Raw genomic sequence first — 19,625 nt, 5'->3', positions numbered from 1 at the left:
CAAACATATAGGGGCAAACCTTGGAATAGATGGTAGTTTCCAACTGCTTTCTTGGCAAGTACAGTCGTGATAATGCATCATGTGTCAGGCCATTGTTTAGTTTCTATTAATGACTAACAGTTTGAACAAACAACGAATGATGGCATTCAATAAATTATGCACTGAAAAAAAATCATACAATCTCAAAGGTCCAAGGAATTTTCATGGTAGTTGTCAATGAAAATGTTGTGAACACACACCAACTTGCATTTACAAACATTTGCATTGCCTCTCACCCCTCTCACCCCTCTCCACCAACCCCGCCGCATAGAATATCCAACAATGGACATTGAAGGTGCCATTTTCAGACATAATGTCCAACAAACCACTAGAGAAGTTCAGAGAGGCACGACTGGGATGACGGAGGTGCTGACCTGATCACACTAGCTGTGTGGCGTCCTGTCTGTTAAATTGGATAGCAGTTCTCCTTCATTGATCTCCTCGGTGCCCCCACCCCCACTCCTACCCCTACCCCTCAGTGTCAGGCATAAAGGCTGATGAAGGGCAGGAGGTGAGAACTGAGAATGCAGCGTTAACCTCACGTGCACCCTGGAATGGGACTAGAGAGCGTGCGCCTTTAACTGACAAACCCTATTTACTTGGGGAAGCGATTAATAGGAAAGAGCACGTGACCTCTCCAATACCCTGCGGACCGGCACTAGTGCAGCACGTGAACAGGTTTGAAACAAGGCCCTTAAAACTTAGCCTGCCATGCACGTCCCTATCATGGCCGTGTGTTCCTGAGCGGAGAGGGCAGACAGCAATTATGTGGAAAATTAGTTCATAATGAATCGGCCTTCTTTCACTGTGGTCACAATGACATAGAAAGACTATCTATAGACAGGTTTAGCAGGAGCCAATTAAATGAGGGGTGCGCGCGCGCGCGTGTGAAATCTGACACATAACAGATGGCACACTGCACGCTGCTGATTGCAAGCGCAATCCGTAGGCCGTGGGCGGATACATTTCCTGGGAAATGTGGGACATGCACCCGCCTTTGCCCAAGTGCATGCTGTCTTTTTACAAAGACGCACGCAAAGCCCAATAGAAAAAATGCTCCAAAAAAACCCACACGCACAAGCGTGTGAAAAGTCCAGAGTGATTCCAAGAGGTCGTTTTCCTAGAGCAGCGCTAGGCTCGACCTAAAAACGGAGAAGGACACACAGGAAAACCAGACAGGGTTACAAGCTAAAGCCGGTCGAATCTTTTGGAAGAAGCAGCCGCTGTAACAAACCTCAGCTGTCCCGAGTCCAGAGTCAATGCAAGACAAAAATAAAAGAAAACAATTCAGGAAGAATGGTGTACAGTGACCACCAGTTACATACTGTGTTTGGTCTACCAGAAATGTAAAAGAAACATCTGTATCATTCAGCCCAGAGAGGGGGCCAAGCCCTGCCTCTTCCTGTCGCTGATGGGTGCGATGGGCCCGCCCTTGGACCGGGCACGGCCTTCGTGGGTCCTGCACAGCAGGACGCTGCAGCCCTTAAGTAGGGCAAATACCAAGCAGCTGGGAAATCACACAGGGGGTTGTGGGTAGTCCACCAGCGGCTGCACCACTCCGCAGCACACCCTCTGCTCAAACCAGAGCACCAAGGTACAAGGAGACACTCCAATAGCTAGCATAGCACTAGGGACTCTGTGACTGCTGTAGGAGCTCAGGAAAGGCATAGTCGATATCCAGGAAAAGTTTACCCTGCACAGTGGGACTCTGCAGACCTTAAGTGGGCTAATTCCAAGCAGCTGGCAAATCACGCAGGGTGTTGTGGGTGATGAAGTCCCCCAGCGGCTGCACCACGCAGTGGCACACCCCCTGCTCAAACCGAAGCACCAAGGTACAAGGAGACACTCCAAAAGCTGGCGTTGCAATAGGCACTCTCTGACCGGTGAAGGAGCTCAGGAAAGAAGTAGTCGATATCCAGGAAAAGTTTCCCCTTTCCAGGAAAAGTTTCCTCCCAAAATAAATTAAGTAGCATAAGACCCAGCTCTTTATTGTGGAATTGAAACGATCATGGCATGTCATGATAACATGGATATTTGCTGAACAAGCAGCATTGCGGAAAGCAATAGAGAGAGGCGTTAAGGTTGTAAATGTACTTTGGAGGAACACTTTTGTTGCAGCTGAAGGTCAGCCAATACAAGTACTGGGCCTAATTTGGGTACAACCATCTGCTTGCCCCTGAAACAGTGAAGCTGGTATAATTTTCATAGTAGGGGTGCAGCCATCGAAGTTATATCACTAAACTCCTAAGGTTTCTGAAAAATCCAGGCGTCACACTGTGAAGAATAAGTGTAGCAAATGGACCACATCCATTCGACAAGAGAGTGGCAAGGGTGTAGTATGTAGCTGGTGGACCATTTTGGAGAACACTGTTGCAAATATATTACTAATGCACGTTGTGGTAGAACACTCTCATTTACAAACAGTACATTCTCTTTGGAAATGAAAACTAATTTTGCACAGCTTTATTGAAAGCCATATAGCACACAAACACTAATGTGTGAAAATCTAGTTTCATTGAATCTTTGTTTCCATCACACTTCAGAATTACAAAAAAAGGGCTTCATTTGTGCTTTCCTGAAGGCTCACATATTTTTAAATATGTGTACAGTTCATTCATAAGTACGGTAGGAAAAAATGACACCCTACAGGCTTTCTTTTCACACGAGCAAGAATGTCACATAGGTTTACTTTACAAAATCCTCTCACTTTGCAATCAGAGAAAAGGCTTATGACTCGAAATGGGAATCCACGCTGAGCAGCATTTGCCCAAGCATTGATTTCTCATGTTCTATTTTCTCATGCACAAATTTACTGCCCACACTATTTACCTAAATGTCTTCAGAAAGTAGAATATGGCAAGAATCGAATTTAAAATTGTGATTTGCACACTGTCAGGAATGGAGTTTCTGGTTGGCAGAAGTATGCACCTTGTCCAAGCAGCAAACACAATCCTAGGCTGGGTAGGTCAAGAATACACTTCAAATTGACCTGTGCTCACCCTCTGGTACCATGACACAGAGCAGCCAGGCTTAACTGAAGAGGCAGTGTGTAACGTATTTGTGCAACACTTCGAGCTGTAACACAGTGAAAACTCCACAAAAAGTCTCCAAACCAGTTTAGAAAAATAACTACAATATTTTTTTTTTAAAACTAGACCAAAACAGCAAAAATCCAATAAGTAGAAGTCAAGGTATAAATTTCAAAAGAAGAAATGGTTTTGTAGTGCTTAGAAATAGATAGCACCAACCCGCACTATCTGGTTGTGTTTGACCAGGGCAAATTCAAAAGTTCAGGCTGACTGCGATGGAGCGTAGGTCGGATACAAGGACTAGCCTTGGCCCGCTAGAGAGTTCCTTGGCTGCATCAAGGGCGATGCATGGAGCAAAGCAGGTGATGCTTCGCTGTCAATCCCACAGATGTAGGCGATTGTCGGTTAAGAGCTGCGTAAAGATGCATCAAGAGTCAAGGTGAGATGAACATCAGGGTGATGCATTGTCGTCGAACCGCTGGGCTATAGGCGATGCAAGCAGCTGAAAGCGGTGTGTTGGCACCGAGCCGCGCAAAGTTGAAGATGCATCAGAAACAGGGGCCGATGCGTCACGCAGTCGGCAATGCAGTGTCCGCGGTTTGTGCAGCAGTGGTGATTCGTCGGTGTCAAAGGAAATCACCTGTTCCTATCGGCTCAACATCATCAATGCATGGATTTTCTTAAATGTAGCACTTAGAACTCAATTCCAAGGACCCAGGACTGGATTGGCACCACTTGGCAGCGCATGACTCACAGCTGACAGAGTCCAGGTCCTGGTTGTAGGTTGAAAAATCAAGTCTTTGATATCCCTGCGACTTCAGAAAACAGGAGGCAAGCCAACAAGCCCTTGGAGATACTCTATCTCTGGGATGTAGAGCTGCAAGTCAAGTCGTTCTCACTCCCAAGTAAGAAGCAGTAGGTAGCAGAGCAACAGGGCAAAGAAGTTCAGCAAAGGGGCAGTCCCTCAAGCCACCCAGCAGTCCCTCTTCCTTGTACTATGTCCGCAGCTCCAGACGTTTTCTGAGTTCATGGTGTCAGCAGTTCGAATAAGTATATACAATTGGACCTTTGAAGTGGGGGAGACTTCAAATAGATGCTTTGAAGTGCAGATTCCATTTCTCACTTGCCCTTGCTCCAGACACACTACAGGGGGGTATCCAACCCTTTTTATGGGGACAGGACACAGCCATTTCAGGTGTAAGTGTCAGCTCCTCCCTCCCATCCTGCTGAAGATGACTCATCAGCGTGCAGATGTCCACTCAGTCACACCTACCCTTCCTTTTTGTGTGGCTGTCTAGAGGTAATGCAGGAAGCCAGCTGTCACCCACCCCAGAGATGTATTTCAGAGACAGCCAGAAGGTAGTTAATGGTTATAGTAAGAAAATGTCAACTTTCTGAAAGTGGTATTGCTTAATTTCAATTTAAAAATAACTTCACCACAAGTTGTGTTTTTATATTGTGATTCCAGAGACACCAACTTTGGGGGTCCCATCTCTACCCAATTAGAAAATATGCTTATAAAATGTAATGAGGTAATCCCAGTGTTACCTTATGGGGACAGATAGGCCTTGTATTAGTAAAACACGAATTTAAGAGCATTTCACTTTCAGAACATGCAAAACTTAAACGTACAGACCCTACCTTTTAAATACACTGCACCCTGTCCATGGGCTGTCCAGGGCTTACATTAAAGGTAACCTATATCTAATAAATAGGAAGGTTTGGGCCTGGCAAGTAGGTTAACTTGCCAGGTCGACAGGCAGTTTAAAACTAACTGCACGCACAGGCTCTGCAGTGGCAGGGCTGAGTCATATTTATAGGGCTACTTAAGTGGGTGGCACAATCAGTGCTGCAGACCCTCTAGTAGCATTTGATTTACAGGCCATGGGCACGTGTGGGGCACTTTACTAGGTAGTTATAAGTAAATAGAATATGCCATTTGGGGATAAACCAGTGTTACCATGTTTTAAGTAAAGAGCAAATGCACTTAGGCACTGGCTAGCAGTGGTCAATTGCCCAGATTCCTAAAGCCAGCAAAAAAGAAGTCAGCAAAAGGAGGTCAGAAGGCAAAAAGTCATGGGAAACCATGCCAAGGATGCCAGGTCTAGCCCACCCTGGAGCGCATTACAAATATGTCTTCCTTGTGTTTAGGTGCACATGGAATGCTATCTTATCCTCTAATGGTATGCACATACATATATAAATTGTTGAAAAATATTGTATTTAACTGCAGAAGCATACATGACAACACTCCCATATCAGACAGGAGACTACCGATTTCAAGACTAATCTCCCGCCTACTGATTCCTACATGCACAAACCTATTCGCCGAATAATGATCTGTTGGTAACAAGGCAACTTGAGTGCCAAAGTGATCTCTGCTTACCGGCAGAAATTGTCAACAACATGGAGGACACGTATAAACTTCCAAACAGACATGCATGCGTTAATGTATATTCCAGCTACAAAGTCTTTGGAAACAAACACTTGTTCCTACCATACCAATAGACCCATTTCAGGTGGGAGACTCTGCTCCAGCTTTGATCATTGAAGCCAAAATAGCTTTATTTTGTCTGCCTCCCACCTGAATTGCATATTCATCAATAGAAGCCAATGGAGGAAATACATTCTCAGGATTATTTTTTTTAAATCTCCCACTCTCCTCTCCTAAAAGGTTGTCATATATGCATAGTATGGAATTCCAATCGAAACCCATGTTAGATGTGAAGGACATCTAACCTGAGCTTCAATTGGAATTCCATATTATCAAGCCCATTATCGCCGTTTTAGCGACAGTTTTCTGCCGCTAAAGCGGCGATAATTTTATCGCCTGGCTTGATAATATGCCCCTTGGAGCGGAGTAGATGCGCTTGAACTGAGTCCTAATTTTTTTTTGAGTAATCATTCCATCGTCTAATTATTTTTTTTAACGTGAAGCGGACGCATGCCGAGTAAACATATTCATATCCCGTTGCAAAGGGGGACGTTTCGGTGAGTTTTCGCAAATACTTGAAAAAGCTGTCAATATTCATTAATGACAGAAGTTCATCAGAGAACGAACTGAAACATGCATTAGCAAAGCCCAGTGTCTGGCTTTGGCTGCCAAGCTATTGGCTTTGGTAACGTGTTTCATTTGCAAAAATGTTATTGAAGCGTAGCATGGTATGCAGGGGTGGACATGTTTAATAATTTCAAAGCAATTTAATGATGGATGAGGCTTACAGGGCCGACGTGAGATGCTGCTCACTGCAATAAACAGTAAGGGCCTGTTGGCAGTCTGGGAAGATACTGGGGCCTTGATGCCAATAGGTTTGGCCAAAGGAGATGATGCAATCACAAAAGGGCACAGCCGATTTGTGAGAGGTTGGGTGTGTTTAGATGAGCCTATTTGTTAAAGTGTGCGTGTGAGAATGTGTGTACAAACAAGCGTATTTAAAGCTTTATTTAAGTATAAATAAGCGTGAGTCTGCATGAGAATGTGAGCCACAGTGAGTGTATGAACAAGTGGGTGACTGACTGAATGTGAATTATTCTGCGTGATTAATTGTGCAAGGAATTTACAGTGAGTACACGTGAGTGCCAGGGTGATTTAGTAAACAAAAATAAACATGTCTGTGTGGTCTAGCAGATGATTTTCAGGGAGGAGGTCTTAACCGAGCCATATATGGATTTTGCAGTGGAGGCCTTTGGTGTGTGTGTAAATGGAGCTTTGGGTGCTGTATAAGTCTGGATGCAGTTATACCCAGAGAAAGCCCATGTATGTAACAATAACAATATAACAGTTACAAAATCTAACCTTGGAAGAATAACACTGGAACTGAAAGAACAAACGCTGAGGTCGACTTCCAAACAGCAGCAACTAATAAGATTGTCAAATGACGTCATCGATGGACAGAGTACACTGTAGGCACTGAGCCAGAGTGGACATCACTGCTGCTGGTGAAGGGCCCTGCCTCAGCACCAGTAATCTAACGAAGCAGCCCCACCACATGCTGGACTCTGTAGCCAGCTTGCCACTTCCCACTCACCATGGCGCTGGGAACGGACAGTCCATCAGACCCAGAAGTCCATGTTGCGAGTATTTGTCCAGTAATCCTGTGAAAATCCACTGCATGGCATAGAAGCAAACAGGCATCCCCCCCAATGTGACAGAGGCCACTTATGTGACATTGGGGGCATGACCCGCTTGCTTCTATGCCATGCAGTGGATTTTCCAAGAATTACTGGACTTTGGAGGCAAGAAAGGGGTTATGAGGTCTAATGCACTGCCTCTTTTCAATTTCGGGATCCCCTTGACGTAATTTGCGCCAAAATGAACTGAATAATTGTAAATGCTAGTGGTTGTTTTACATTGTACCAGTAACGCCGTATTTTGCATATTTTAAAGTTGCGGCAGTTGCGATGGTATTTTACCGTGACATTATGATGCAGCAATGGACATTATGAACTGCATTTGGTACATTCTGTTTTTTGTATTTTACGTGAACTACCAGGCACAGCATGCTAGCATATCAAAGCACAGGAGGATCTAGCAAGGTAATTTTTCCCACCTGTGATCAAGTCTCATAGCGGAGATGAAATGCGCCAGGGTTTGATTGATATAGAGGCCCGCGAATGAAATCAAGCAGCAGGTGAGGGAGATGGGCACAACCAGGAACAAAGGAGGTGACTGGAAAAGCGGCAAAGTAATAATGAAAAGAACAGTGAAAGGCAAATATAATAACTTACCCGGATTTGGAGAACGCAAGAAAATGAACATTTGAAATGCATTATGGGATATTGATGCCTTCACGTTCCTTACATATTTCCCTGATGTTGGAGTTGCCGTTCAGTGATTGGTTCATAGTCCCACCAATAAAAAACACATTGGAGAATTTAAATATTGCAAAGATGTGCTCATTTATCTAGATTTTATGCACTGATGAAGGCCGATGCCGAAATGCATTTGCAGGAACAAAATCTATTTATTACCCTGTGAGTGCTTTGCGTTTGTGAGTTGTTGTGGAACAAAGGCGGAAGCACCCCCCGCCATTAAAGCACCCACCGAGTGTTCGGCTGCAAGGGTGGATCGTGTTTAGCAATATATATATATATATATATATATATATATCAGAAACAGCTGCTTCTCGCCTTCGTGAAGTTTTCTTTCGGCAAAGCAGACACTGACTCAGAGTATTGTGCTTTAAGATCATATTTTAATGACAGCCATTACGCGTTTCAGTCCGAAGCGGACCTTGATCACATGACAACGCTGAGAGTGTTAACTGACCATTTAAAGTGCTACATTTTGCCACGTGGTGGGTGAAAGTCAATGGAACAAGAAAACATACTTCTCAGTTCAGTGAAGCAAATGTCACAGTCTAGGTCACATTAAAAGAAATACTGTTGCAATTGGTTAAATTATGGCATGAAATGCCATCTCTCGCAACTAAAACAACCCCATATAAAATACTTAAATAATTTAATGGATAATTTAGGTTAAAAAAAGCCTATAGAAAACATTAGTTGTTAAATAATGAATATAAAATACTCTTCAAAAATTAAAAAGGTTTCCTAAAAGAAAAACGCATATTTTACTGAGAGGATTAATGTGACTCTATTCACATGTAAACAATACTGGGATCAATCCCCCATTTTGACATATTAATAATGATAAATATCTCATAGACTGGATAAAGATAATACAAAATTCTGATCCATTGAAAAAAGTGCAAAGTGCCACCTAAAAATGTGTTAAAATATCCCCATCTTCTTATTCATATTAGATGAATAAAAACAAGTGTAGTTTGATAAGGTGCAATAAGTGTAGCTAGTTAAAAAAACAACAGAATATTGACTGGTTAGAGTGGTTTGGCAGCCTCCAGAGAAGTTATAAATGTTTTTTCCATATGTTGCCTTTTTAGGTTATTAAACTCAATTCACTTCGTTAAAAAGCAATAGGATTTAAAACAAATATGGTAAACTAAAGAAAGTTAATTAAATAAATTCCTGATCTAAACAAATATATATATATATATATATCTATCTCTAGGACTAATGCTATATAGTTTATATCGTGAAAAAAGGTTGCGCGAAGTTTCAGGTTGGGCAGGACATAATTACAAACAAGTATATAAATCTTCCGTGTTATTTAATCCTCCTGGTGATTTACTATCTAGATTGAGAATGTAGCGTATCTCAAGTTTTCTGAGCTGGTAATCCCTATCGCCCCCACTTTTAGTTTTGGGTATGGCATCGATTACAAAATATGAAAAATCTTTTAAATCATTTTTGTGTATTTCTCGAAAATGCCTGGCGACTGGGTAGGTAGGATCACAGTTGTTTATAGCCCTAATGTGTTGCAAAATTCTTTTGCTAACAGGCAGCTTTGTGCTACCTACGTACCTGAGTTGACATGTACATTCTAGTATGTATATGGCATATTCTGTTTTGCAGTGGAGCGGTTTATTAATTTTAATCTCCTTGTTGCAAAATGCAGTATGATAACGATTTTTGTTCTTGCCATATTGACATGCCTTACATGTCTTACATTTAGTAAAACCATTGAGAATAGTCAACCAGTTACTTGTTTTAGATGATTCTGGTCTGCTAGAGACTGGGCAATTGTACATCGAGGGTGCTACTAGGTTTAGTGGGGAGCTCGTGTCCTATTACAGGATCACTTTTAACCAAGACCCAATTTCTATGTATGATCTTTTTTTATTGCTTTTTCTTGAGCATTGAAGGTAATGATAAGTCTCAACTCATCAAAATTTTCATTCTTTGTCTGTGACATAGTTTTGACTTTTTTCGGAATCAGTAAATCATTTCTTTCCAAAGAGAATTACCCTTAGCATAGATTTCCACAACTAGGAAGTTGATACGGCTTTTGCTAATGGTAGATGTGAAAGTAAGATTGACATCGTTCTTGTTGATTTCAGATACAAAATCTAAGGCTTGCTCTTTGGTTCTTTCCCACACAATAAATAAATCATCAATGTATCGATAATACAGTCTGACATGATCATCCATATATTTTTTGTGTTTGCTCATGAGAAACAGCTCCTCCCACCAGCCCATAAACAAACAGGCATAGCTGGGGAAGAAGCTGGCTCCCATTGCGACACCTCGCATTTGCTGGTAGAACAGGTAATCAAAGAAAAATATATTATTGTTTAAACAAAAATGTATCATGCCTAATAGCATAATGTTGTGCTGGGGTAAGGTAACCTTATTTTTGTTCAAATAAAATTCAATTGCACGTAAGCCATCGTTATGATTACTGCAAGTATATAATGAAGACACATCTAAATGTAAAAGATGAAATTTATTGTCCCATTCACAATCCTTTAACTTGGAACTAAAATCACCAGTGTCTCTTATAAAAGAGGGTAATTCCTGTATGTGTTCTTGGAGAAAAAAGTCTATGTATTCGGAGGCATTTTCAAGTAGGCTACCTCTGGCCGATATAATGGGCCTGCCTGGGGGTTTGGTAGCATCTTTATGGATTTTGGGGATGAAATAAATGTTGGAGACCATAGGTGGTAATTTCTAATAAACTGATATTCATCCATAGTTAATAAACCCATACCCTTCCAAGCCACCAGTTTAGCATAAAAGTCCTTAGCTGTATATCTTAGGGCCCCTGAGTTGCTGAGCCTATAACATGATCTATCATTTAGCTGAGATAGTGCTTCCTCCATATAGTCTTTTCTGGCCCACAAAACTACATTTCCTCCTTTGTCAGAGTTTCTGACTATAACATTTTTATCCTTTTGTAATTTATTTATCAAAGAGAAGTATTGCCTTTTCCTATTATTCATTTTATTTTTGGTGTTTAAAGTTCTGAAATTCAATTGTTTGATTTCATTTTCACTGAATATGTCGATACCGTCTCTTGCCAGTATCGGAGTGAACTTTGATTTCTTTTTGAATGGCGTACTGGTCTTTTGAGTTTTCTGTGAAACACTCATATTTCTGATCAAGTTGGGAGAAAGTTCTTGAGTATCCATATTATGATTTTCTTGGTGTAACTCAGTCAATACTTGTAACAAAGATTGGTCAGTAGAAGGCAAAGATTGCGAAGTTTCTGTAATCTCTATGTCATCATGGACATTTATGTTGGACTCGGTATTAGGCTTTTTCATGGCGTGAAATTTTTGTAGTTTTAATTTCCGCACAAACTTGTAGATGTCCATTCTGGTATTAGGGTAGTCAAAGTTAGATTCTGCGCAATAAGATAAACCTAAGGCCAGAATTTGGATTTCACCTTGGTTGAGGACTGCTTCAGATACATTAATAACTGTTCTTTTGCTTTCTTCTGATGCATTTATCGGCGGTTCCACCAACCCCTCCCGCGTTTTTTGTTGTTGTTGCGTGCAGTCGCTGCGTCTTCTAGCCTTCCTCCGCTGCCTCTGCCGGTAGTTTCTCCTCTGCCTGCTGGATTTCTCTGGGGTCGTGGTCGGATAGTAGCCCTCCGCTTCTCTGCTAAAAAATACAGCTCTTCAGCGGGGGAAGGTGCTACTCGTATTCCACTCATACATAGTCTAGTAGAGTCTCCTTCAGCCTCACTTTCTATCGCCGAACTAAGATCGGAATTTGAGGTGTCAGCAATGTTTTCTTTGGTGAGGGAAGTACCAGGTTGAGCATTAGAGGCAGCATATTTAGTTATTTTCATTGCTTCATATTTGCGTGAGAACGTAAAGATTCGACCGGTTTCATAATCCACACGATCCCGGTGGAATTTAAATACTTTCCATTCTTTCACTTTGTCATGTTATCAGTTGGCCATCTCTTGTTTTAGTTTGGCAGTTTCGTCAGTAAGATTCACGGCAGTTATTTCATCAGCTAATTTTTCTATGCGGAGTTGTAGCGCCGCTCTATCTATCTCCGCGTATTTCACTAGAATCTCTACCAAACGTCTAGAAGAGTCCAAATTGCACTGAGCCCATTCTTTCATCATTTCTGGATTGGGTTGCTCATAACTAGGTGCCGTTAGAATTCACAATCCTCTAGGAATTCTCCCCACATCCAAATATCGTTGTAATGACTTGTGTTCCCACCACTTCCCCTGTTCACCGCGCATCAACTTTTCTAACGTTTTCATTTTGCTTTTGAGATCCTCATTAGTACAATTTGCGCTGGCCCCTTGCTATTTCTGCAAGATACTGGCTGGGGGCACATTGTCAAACATTTCGGAGGCTGCCGCCTCACGATCTTTCAGCGTGTCGGCTGACATGTTAAGTTGAAAGATTAATGATGTTAGCGTTTCCCGGGCTTGTAGACTTGTGAAATCACCCTCTTGTCCCGTACGCTAAACAGCACACCAATCACCCCGCAATGCCCTTTTGTCCTACCTTTCTCGTCGTATCTGCATCCCGAGAGTCCTCCGACACTACGAGTGCAGCAGACGATCCAGGCGGCACAGTCTCCGGCTGCAGGGGGGGGGGGGACGGACCTTTGCAATTCCTTCCGGATTGAGTTTATTTCTTCCGGTCGTGGACACAAAAGTAGTAGCTTTGTTGATAGGTTGCCGCAAAATGATTGGGGATCCGTGTTCGACTGGTCAAAGCCTCATATGTAAATATAGTACATTTTAAGAAAAACATTAAAACATTGAAGATTATGTAAAAAATAATTTAATAGTATTATATTATATATGTATATATAAACCTATACACACATGTATATGTATGTGTGTGCGTTTATATAAGTATATACATATATAGTATTAAATGTTACTTAAATGTAATTAATTTACACTATATTAATGTTATTTATTAAAATATTTAAGATTTACTATTTTAAACTAAATATATATTCTTTAAATGTAATTCTTGCCGTGCGTGCACATTTGCCAAGAATAGTACTCACTACAAAACAGCTTTCAGTGAGAAGGAGATAGCTATTCATGAGCATCTCACATGTCGTACCGAATATGCTATTTACAAATTGAAGTGCTCCTGCAATCTGGAATACATTGGTAGTACGAAGCTCCCAGTGCATAAACGCATTCTTCAGCATGTTAGGGCCATTGTGAATTCTGACCACAACTATCTGGTGGCCAGACATTTAAAATCTATTCATGACAACAAATTGAAGGACTTGGAATACACAGTTATAGGGTCAGTTCCTAACCTCGGATGGGGAGGCAATCGAGAGAAGCTATTGAGACAACGAGAATCCCATTTTATCTTAGCTCTCGATACAAGAGTCTCTAATGGTCTTAACACGAATGAAGATTTACACAATTTTTTATGAAGTTTTTTATGCTGTTTATTTATCATGATGGTAATGTAATATGATGGTCATCTGTTTCATTGGATCAGTGTTATATATATATATATATATATATATATATATATATACATTTTTTGCTCACTGTAAAAGTGGTTTGTTCTGTGAGTTTACTATTTTTATAGCACTTGCACTTTAGGATTGTTTAGATTTAAGCGATTCAGGTTTTATTTTCCTTGCTGCTAGTGTTAGACTATTTTTTGCACAGCACTATTTTGCACTTTTTGCACTATGCACTTCGTTTCTTATACAGACTATTTATTATCACATGGCATCTTAACTGTATATATATATATATATATTTTTTAGCATGCAATTTTGATACTAACTGGTTTTATACACTTGTGTCCTCCTTTTGGTATTGGGTCTCTTTAGATTTGATCAGTTACCTGAGTTACCTGACAATATTGCACTTGCACTTTATTGTGGTATTATTTGCTGCTTATTAGACCAATCTGTTATGGACATTATGTATTTGTATGCCCAGAACTATTTGCATGACAGATATGTGAATATATGATGCCTCGTGTTTTATGTTTGGCACTGTATACACTCAGGTAGTCTAACCTATTTTACATTGGTTTTTGAGAGAACTGTATTTTGTAGTTTTGTATTCTGGGCACTTGCCGAATAATGTTTTTAGTAGACATCACCAACCTTTATTTCAGGTTGTTGATCGGCGATTGCAATACATACTTCTGCACTATGTATGAAATTATGTTTCCATTTATTGTATTCCGCTGTCATTTAATTATGCAGTTTTCTCTCTATACTTTATCATGCATTGTTATTCGGATTTTGTCCATGATAATGGTAAAGTTCGAATGTTAGCAACTGACCGCATCAGTGCCATAGTCTGTTTTCTATATTGCTTTACTACGATAGTCTGTTTCTTTAGTTGATTGTGCACATTTTTTACCTTAAATACGTCACTGTGTGGAGACGCATCATGTGATCAAGCTCCCCCCGAGGAGCGAAAAGCGTCATGGCAGGCACTGCTCCTGTGATATTTTGGGTTCAATAAAATTGACACTGCTTCACCCACCTATGCCTCGTGGGAGTCCATGATTTGTCCTTGGAGTCTGGAGGTCTGTGTCTGTGGTTCCCCCGAACATTTTTCATATATATATATATATATATATATATCTATATATATATATATATATATCAGTACACAGGTGCTCAGCCCTTGAGAGCGCACTCCAGAAGCCGCAATCTTCCTGAGAGCGGGACCGGCATTTCAAACCCAGAAGTCTTGCCTGACGCGTTTCGGATTCATTTCCTTAATCATAGGCCACTCCAAATTCAAGCTGACGGTACTTTATTTAAATATACAACCACCAATGGGCTCCTTGATACGAGTCCCCACAGAATTGTGGGAATTGTAGTGCCAACAGCGTGTCTCTGTCCCAAATGGGTAGGTATTCGGTCCCAAATGGGCCGTGAAATGTCAGTCCAGCCTCTAATCCACGGATCAGCTTCTTCACAGATCGCAACACCAGGATTGTGTGCTCGTGCCCCCTCGTTCCAAGGGTGGTGCGCTCTCCACGCCCGAAGCCGGCGCGAATTAACATCAGTACACAGGTGCTCAGCCCTTGAGAGCGCACTCCAGAAGCCGCAATCTTCCTGAGAGCGGGACCGGCATTTCAAACCCAGAAGTCTTGCCTGACGCGTTTCGGATTCATTTCCTTAATCATAGGCCCCTCCAAATTCAAGCTGACGGTACTTTATTTAAATATACAACCACCAATGGGCTCCTTGATACGAGTCCCCACAGAATTGTGGGAATTGTAGTGCCAACAGCGTGTCTCTGTCCCAAATGGGTAGGTATTCGGTCCCAAATGGGCCGTGAAATGTCAGTCCAGCCTCTAATCCACGGATCAGCTTCTTCACAGATCGCAACACCAGGATTGTGTGCTCGTGCCCCCTCGTTCCAAGGGTGGTGCGCTCTCCACGCCCGAAGCCGGCGCGAATTAACATCAGTACACAGGTGCTCAGCCCTTGAGAGCGCACTCCAGAAGCCGCAATCTTCCTGAGAGCGGGACCGGCATTTCAAACCCAGAAGTCTTGCCTGACGCGTTTCGGATTAATTTCCTTAATCATAGGCCACTCCAAATTCAAGCTGACGGTACTTTATTTAAATATACAACCACCAATGGGCTCCTTGATACGAGTCCCCACAGAATTGTGGGAATTGTAGTGCCAACAGCGTGTCTCTGTCCCAAATGGGTAGGTATTATATATATATATATATTCACTGCAAAAACCATAGGTTTCACACACGTTATAGTTAGGAATTAGCATTTTAAAAACCTTGCAAATTCACTGAAAAAACCATAGGTTTCACACACGTTATAGTTAGCTGGACATTTCTCTCGTAAAAAACCATTGAAATTCCCCCGTTATAGTTAGTTCAGCTAACTATAACTCGCGCACCCGCAATCCACTGCTGATGACGTCACATATTACATCACTCATGATATGGTCAGTGACATCACTCATGACATCACTGATGACACCTCAAATGACATCACTGATGACATCACTGATGACATCATCCAGTGAATATGTGATTTTCTTAAAATTTTCAATATCTTTTATATATATAGGGAAAGGTCTGTTAAAGAATGAGTGGGTGTACAAGTGTGTAAAGGGATGATTTTCTGTGTTGCGTAACTGACTCGATAAGTGAGTCGTTTAACTGCATCTTACTTCAGACTAGTGACTAAACTGTATAATTGTTAGTATGTGTCTGTGTGTTGGTGTATAAGTGGCGGCATGCTTTTGTGAATAGCTATATAAGTGTCTATATGAGTTATGGATTGCTTGTCTCAGTATCTGTATGAGTTCCTGAGTGTTTGTGTGGGTAAGGTGTGTGTGACTCTGTGCATAGATGAGTGAGTGGGTGATTCTATGAGTGGATGTTTTTAAAAGTGCATCTGTGATGGACTGTATGGTTGAGTGTATGTATGGCTGTGTTATGGATTGCATGTATATCTCAGTGGTACATTTGTGACTAACTACATATGTGAAAGGCAGTATATATGTGTGTAAGAGTATATAAGTGGCTAGATGTGAGAATGTGTGATTGTGACAGTGACTGTATGGATGAGTGTGAGCTTTTGTCAATGATTCTAATAGAGCATAAAAATGTGATACTATTTTTGTGAGCAATGGAACTTGAGTGTGTATAACTGCATAGGTGAGTAAATGGCAGTGTGATTATTTGAATGAATGACTAGGTGTGAGAGTACCTCTATGGATGATTGGTAGTGTGTGAGTGTCTATATAGGTGTGTGTATAAATTCATATGATACTTTTTTATGGAGTGACTGTAACTTTGAGTGACTTTACAGGTGAGTGTGTGGAGGTGTATGAAGACCTAAAAGTTAATATGTTTGTATGCAGTTATTGGTATTGCATTATTTATGAATATGAGAATGGAAATCTGTAATTTTGAGTTCGTATATCAAAGGTTTTATAAGGGTGTGAGAAGATGTGGTAATTTATCACATTGATGAAGTCATCAGTGATGTCATCAGTGATGTCATTTGAGATGTCATCAGTGATGTCATGAGTGATGTCACTGACCATGTCATGAGTGATGTAATATGTGACGTTATCAGCAGTGGATTGCGGGTGCGCGAGTTATAGTTAGCTGAACTAACTATAACGGGGGAATTTCAATGGTTTTTTGCGAGAGAAATGTCCAGCTAACTATAACGTGTGTGAAACCTATGGTTTTTTCAGTGAATTTGCAAGGTTTTTAAAATGCTAATTTCTAACTATAACATGTGTGAAACCTATGGTTTTTTCAGTGAATTTGCAAGGTTTTTAAAATGCTAATTTCTAACTATAACATGTGTGAAACCTATGGTTTTTTCAGTGAATTTGCAAGGTTTTTTAAATGCTAATTCCTAAATATAATGTGTGTGAAACCTATGGTTTTTCCTGTGAATTTCCATAGTTTTTTAAACTCTAATTCCTAACTATAATGTGTGTGAAACATTTATTGTATTCCGCTGCCATTTAATTATGCAGTTTTCTCTCTATACTTTATCATGCATTGTTATTCGGATTTTGTCCATGATAATGGTAAAGTTCGAATGTTAGCAACTGACCGCATCAGTGCCATAGTCTGTTTTCTATATTGCTTTACTACGATAGTCTGTTTCTTTAGTTGATTGCGCACATTTTTTACCTTAAATACGTCACTGTGTGGAGACGCATCATGTGATCAAGCTCCCCCCGAGGAGCGAAAAGCGTCATGGCAGGCACTGCTCCTGTGATATTTTGGGTTCAATAAAATTGACACTGCTTCACCCACCTATGCCTCGTGGGAGTCCATGATTTGTCCTTGGAGTCTGGAGGTCCGTGTCTGTGCTTCCCCCGAACATTTTTCATATATATATATATATATATATATATATATATATATATATATATATCACCAGATTCCGTAGAACTGCCTCGAAGCAAATACGGACACGGACCAGGTAATTCGTGCAGAAATGTATTCGGTGCAGTATGTCGCCATAACGTTTCGGCTCGTCCGAGCCTTGATCACATGACAATGTGACTGAGCTAGACCACATTATTTAAAGTGACAGTGCTGATTAGTTAGAGTTCAAAGTTCAAGCATGTGATAGGTTTATGGGAATAGACATAGAAGAAACACACAATCATGAGAAAGTATGTAAACAGTGCATTCACAAATGTTTCACATTATATCTTAAAAACGGAAATGACTTGCATACAATGGTTATAATACAATTGTTTAAAAATCAGACTATTTTAAATAAATAATTAAAAAACAATTGTGCAAATTAGCAAATAGTGCAAATTTAGATACCCGTTAAATAGAACAAACTATTAATAGTGAAAAGCGGTCACATGCCACCTATTCTAATAATGACAGCTTGGGTATGTATTAATTGGTTAAATCCAATTATAAATCATGTCTATTCCGTTTAATGTGCGTTTATGGGTTAAATCCCAAGTCGATATCGTGTCTCAATACACCTCGTTTACAAACTAATTGTCCTCATACGTGCAAATAGAATGTTAGTTGCACTAAGTAGTATCACCCATTAAATATTAAATGGCATATCTACTCCCTACGGCTATTTGTTGGGTATTTTAGTACCATGACAAAGATGCCATTTCTCTTAAATTTAATCTTTGCTTGTAAATAAATAGAACCCTTGTTTTACGTGAAAAAATTGTCTAAAAGTTTCGTGAGATCTTGTTTTCTTTAGTGGATAGGGGGACTGACTAACCCAGCAATACTGAGATAGTTCTACATCACCAATAGTGTGTACGGATAGGTACTTGAAAATATATAAAAAACAGTATTATTCAAAATGTGTTCATAAATAAACACAGACCCAATAGTGTCATTGTCAGAGTAGAAGATAATTGTCATGCGGGATGCTTTGACAGAAGTGTTGTATACATGTTAAAAATTAGATATATGGTCCAATCCTGGACTCAATATAAATAATGATATAGGTGGTAAAAGGAAGCGTATGTCGAAGGAATGGACAAACGCAAATGTGTATAGTTAGTAAAAACACATAAAAGATATTATCTAAAGATATACTCAATAAAATTTATTGAATATAAATAAAACAATAAATATTTAAGAAGGTTAAAAGATCCCCGAAGGGATCCACTGTCAAAATTGAAAAAACCACCACTGAGTTAAAGTAAACATGTATGTAAATCCTCTGTAATGTTGATTGTCACTATTGTGATGTTCTTTAAAATGCCTAGCGACGGGGTATGTTTTATCCTGATTTGCTATTGCCCGGAGATGTTGCAATATGCGTTTATGTACTGCATGTTTCGTGCTTCCCACATATTGTAGCCCACAGGGACATTGTAAAACGTATATCGCAAATATATATATATATATATATTCACTGAAAAAACCATAGGTTTCACACACGTTATAGTTAGGAATTAGCATTTTAAAAACCTTGCAAATTCACTGAAAAAACCATAGGTTTCACACACGTTATAGTTAGCTGGACATTTCTCTCGTAAAAAACCATTGAAATTCCCCCGTTATAGTTAGTTCAGCTAACTATAACTCGCGCACCCGCAATCCACTGCTGATGACGTCACATATTACATCACTCATGACATGGTCAGTGACATCACTCATGACATCACTGATGACATCTCAAATGACATCACTGATGACATCACTGATGACATCATCCAGTGAATATGTGATTTTCTTAAAATTTTCAATATCTTTTATATATATAGAGAAAG

General features: G+C 40.4%; 1 protein-coding gene across 2 annotated transcripts in view; it reads right to left on the bottom strand.

The window, feature by feature from the left end:
- LOC146866455 (estradiol 17-beta-dehydrogenase 11-like) overlaps window positions 1-19,625 on the bottom strand; it is a 375,182-nt gene that overhangs the window by 290,610 nt on the left and 64,947 nt on the right. Inside the window, exon 1 of one of the 2 annotated variants that reach the window (XM_085636532.1) lies at window positions 7,797-7,853. The exons of the other annotated variant lie outside the window; for it this stretch is intronic. Coding sequence (XP_085492658.1) covers window positions 7,797-7,838 — 42 coding nt within the window. The 5' untranslated portion in view covers window positions 7,839-7,853. Of the gene's footprint in view, window positions 1-7,796; window positions 7,854-19,625 lie in introns of those variants that run through there. 2 annotated transcript variants of the gene reach the window in all.

The sequence above is a fragment of the Triturus cristatus genome, chromosome 2_1 (genome assembly GCF_964204655.1).
Source record: "Triturus cristatus chromosome 2_1, aTriCri1.1, whole genome shotgun sequence".
NCBI lineage: Eukaryota > Metazoa > Chordata > Amphibia > Caudata > Salamandridae > Triturus > Triturus cristatus.
This window is presented reverse-complemented; position numbering and strand designations above follow the sequence as displayed.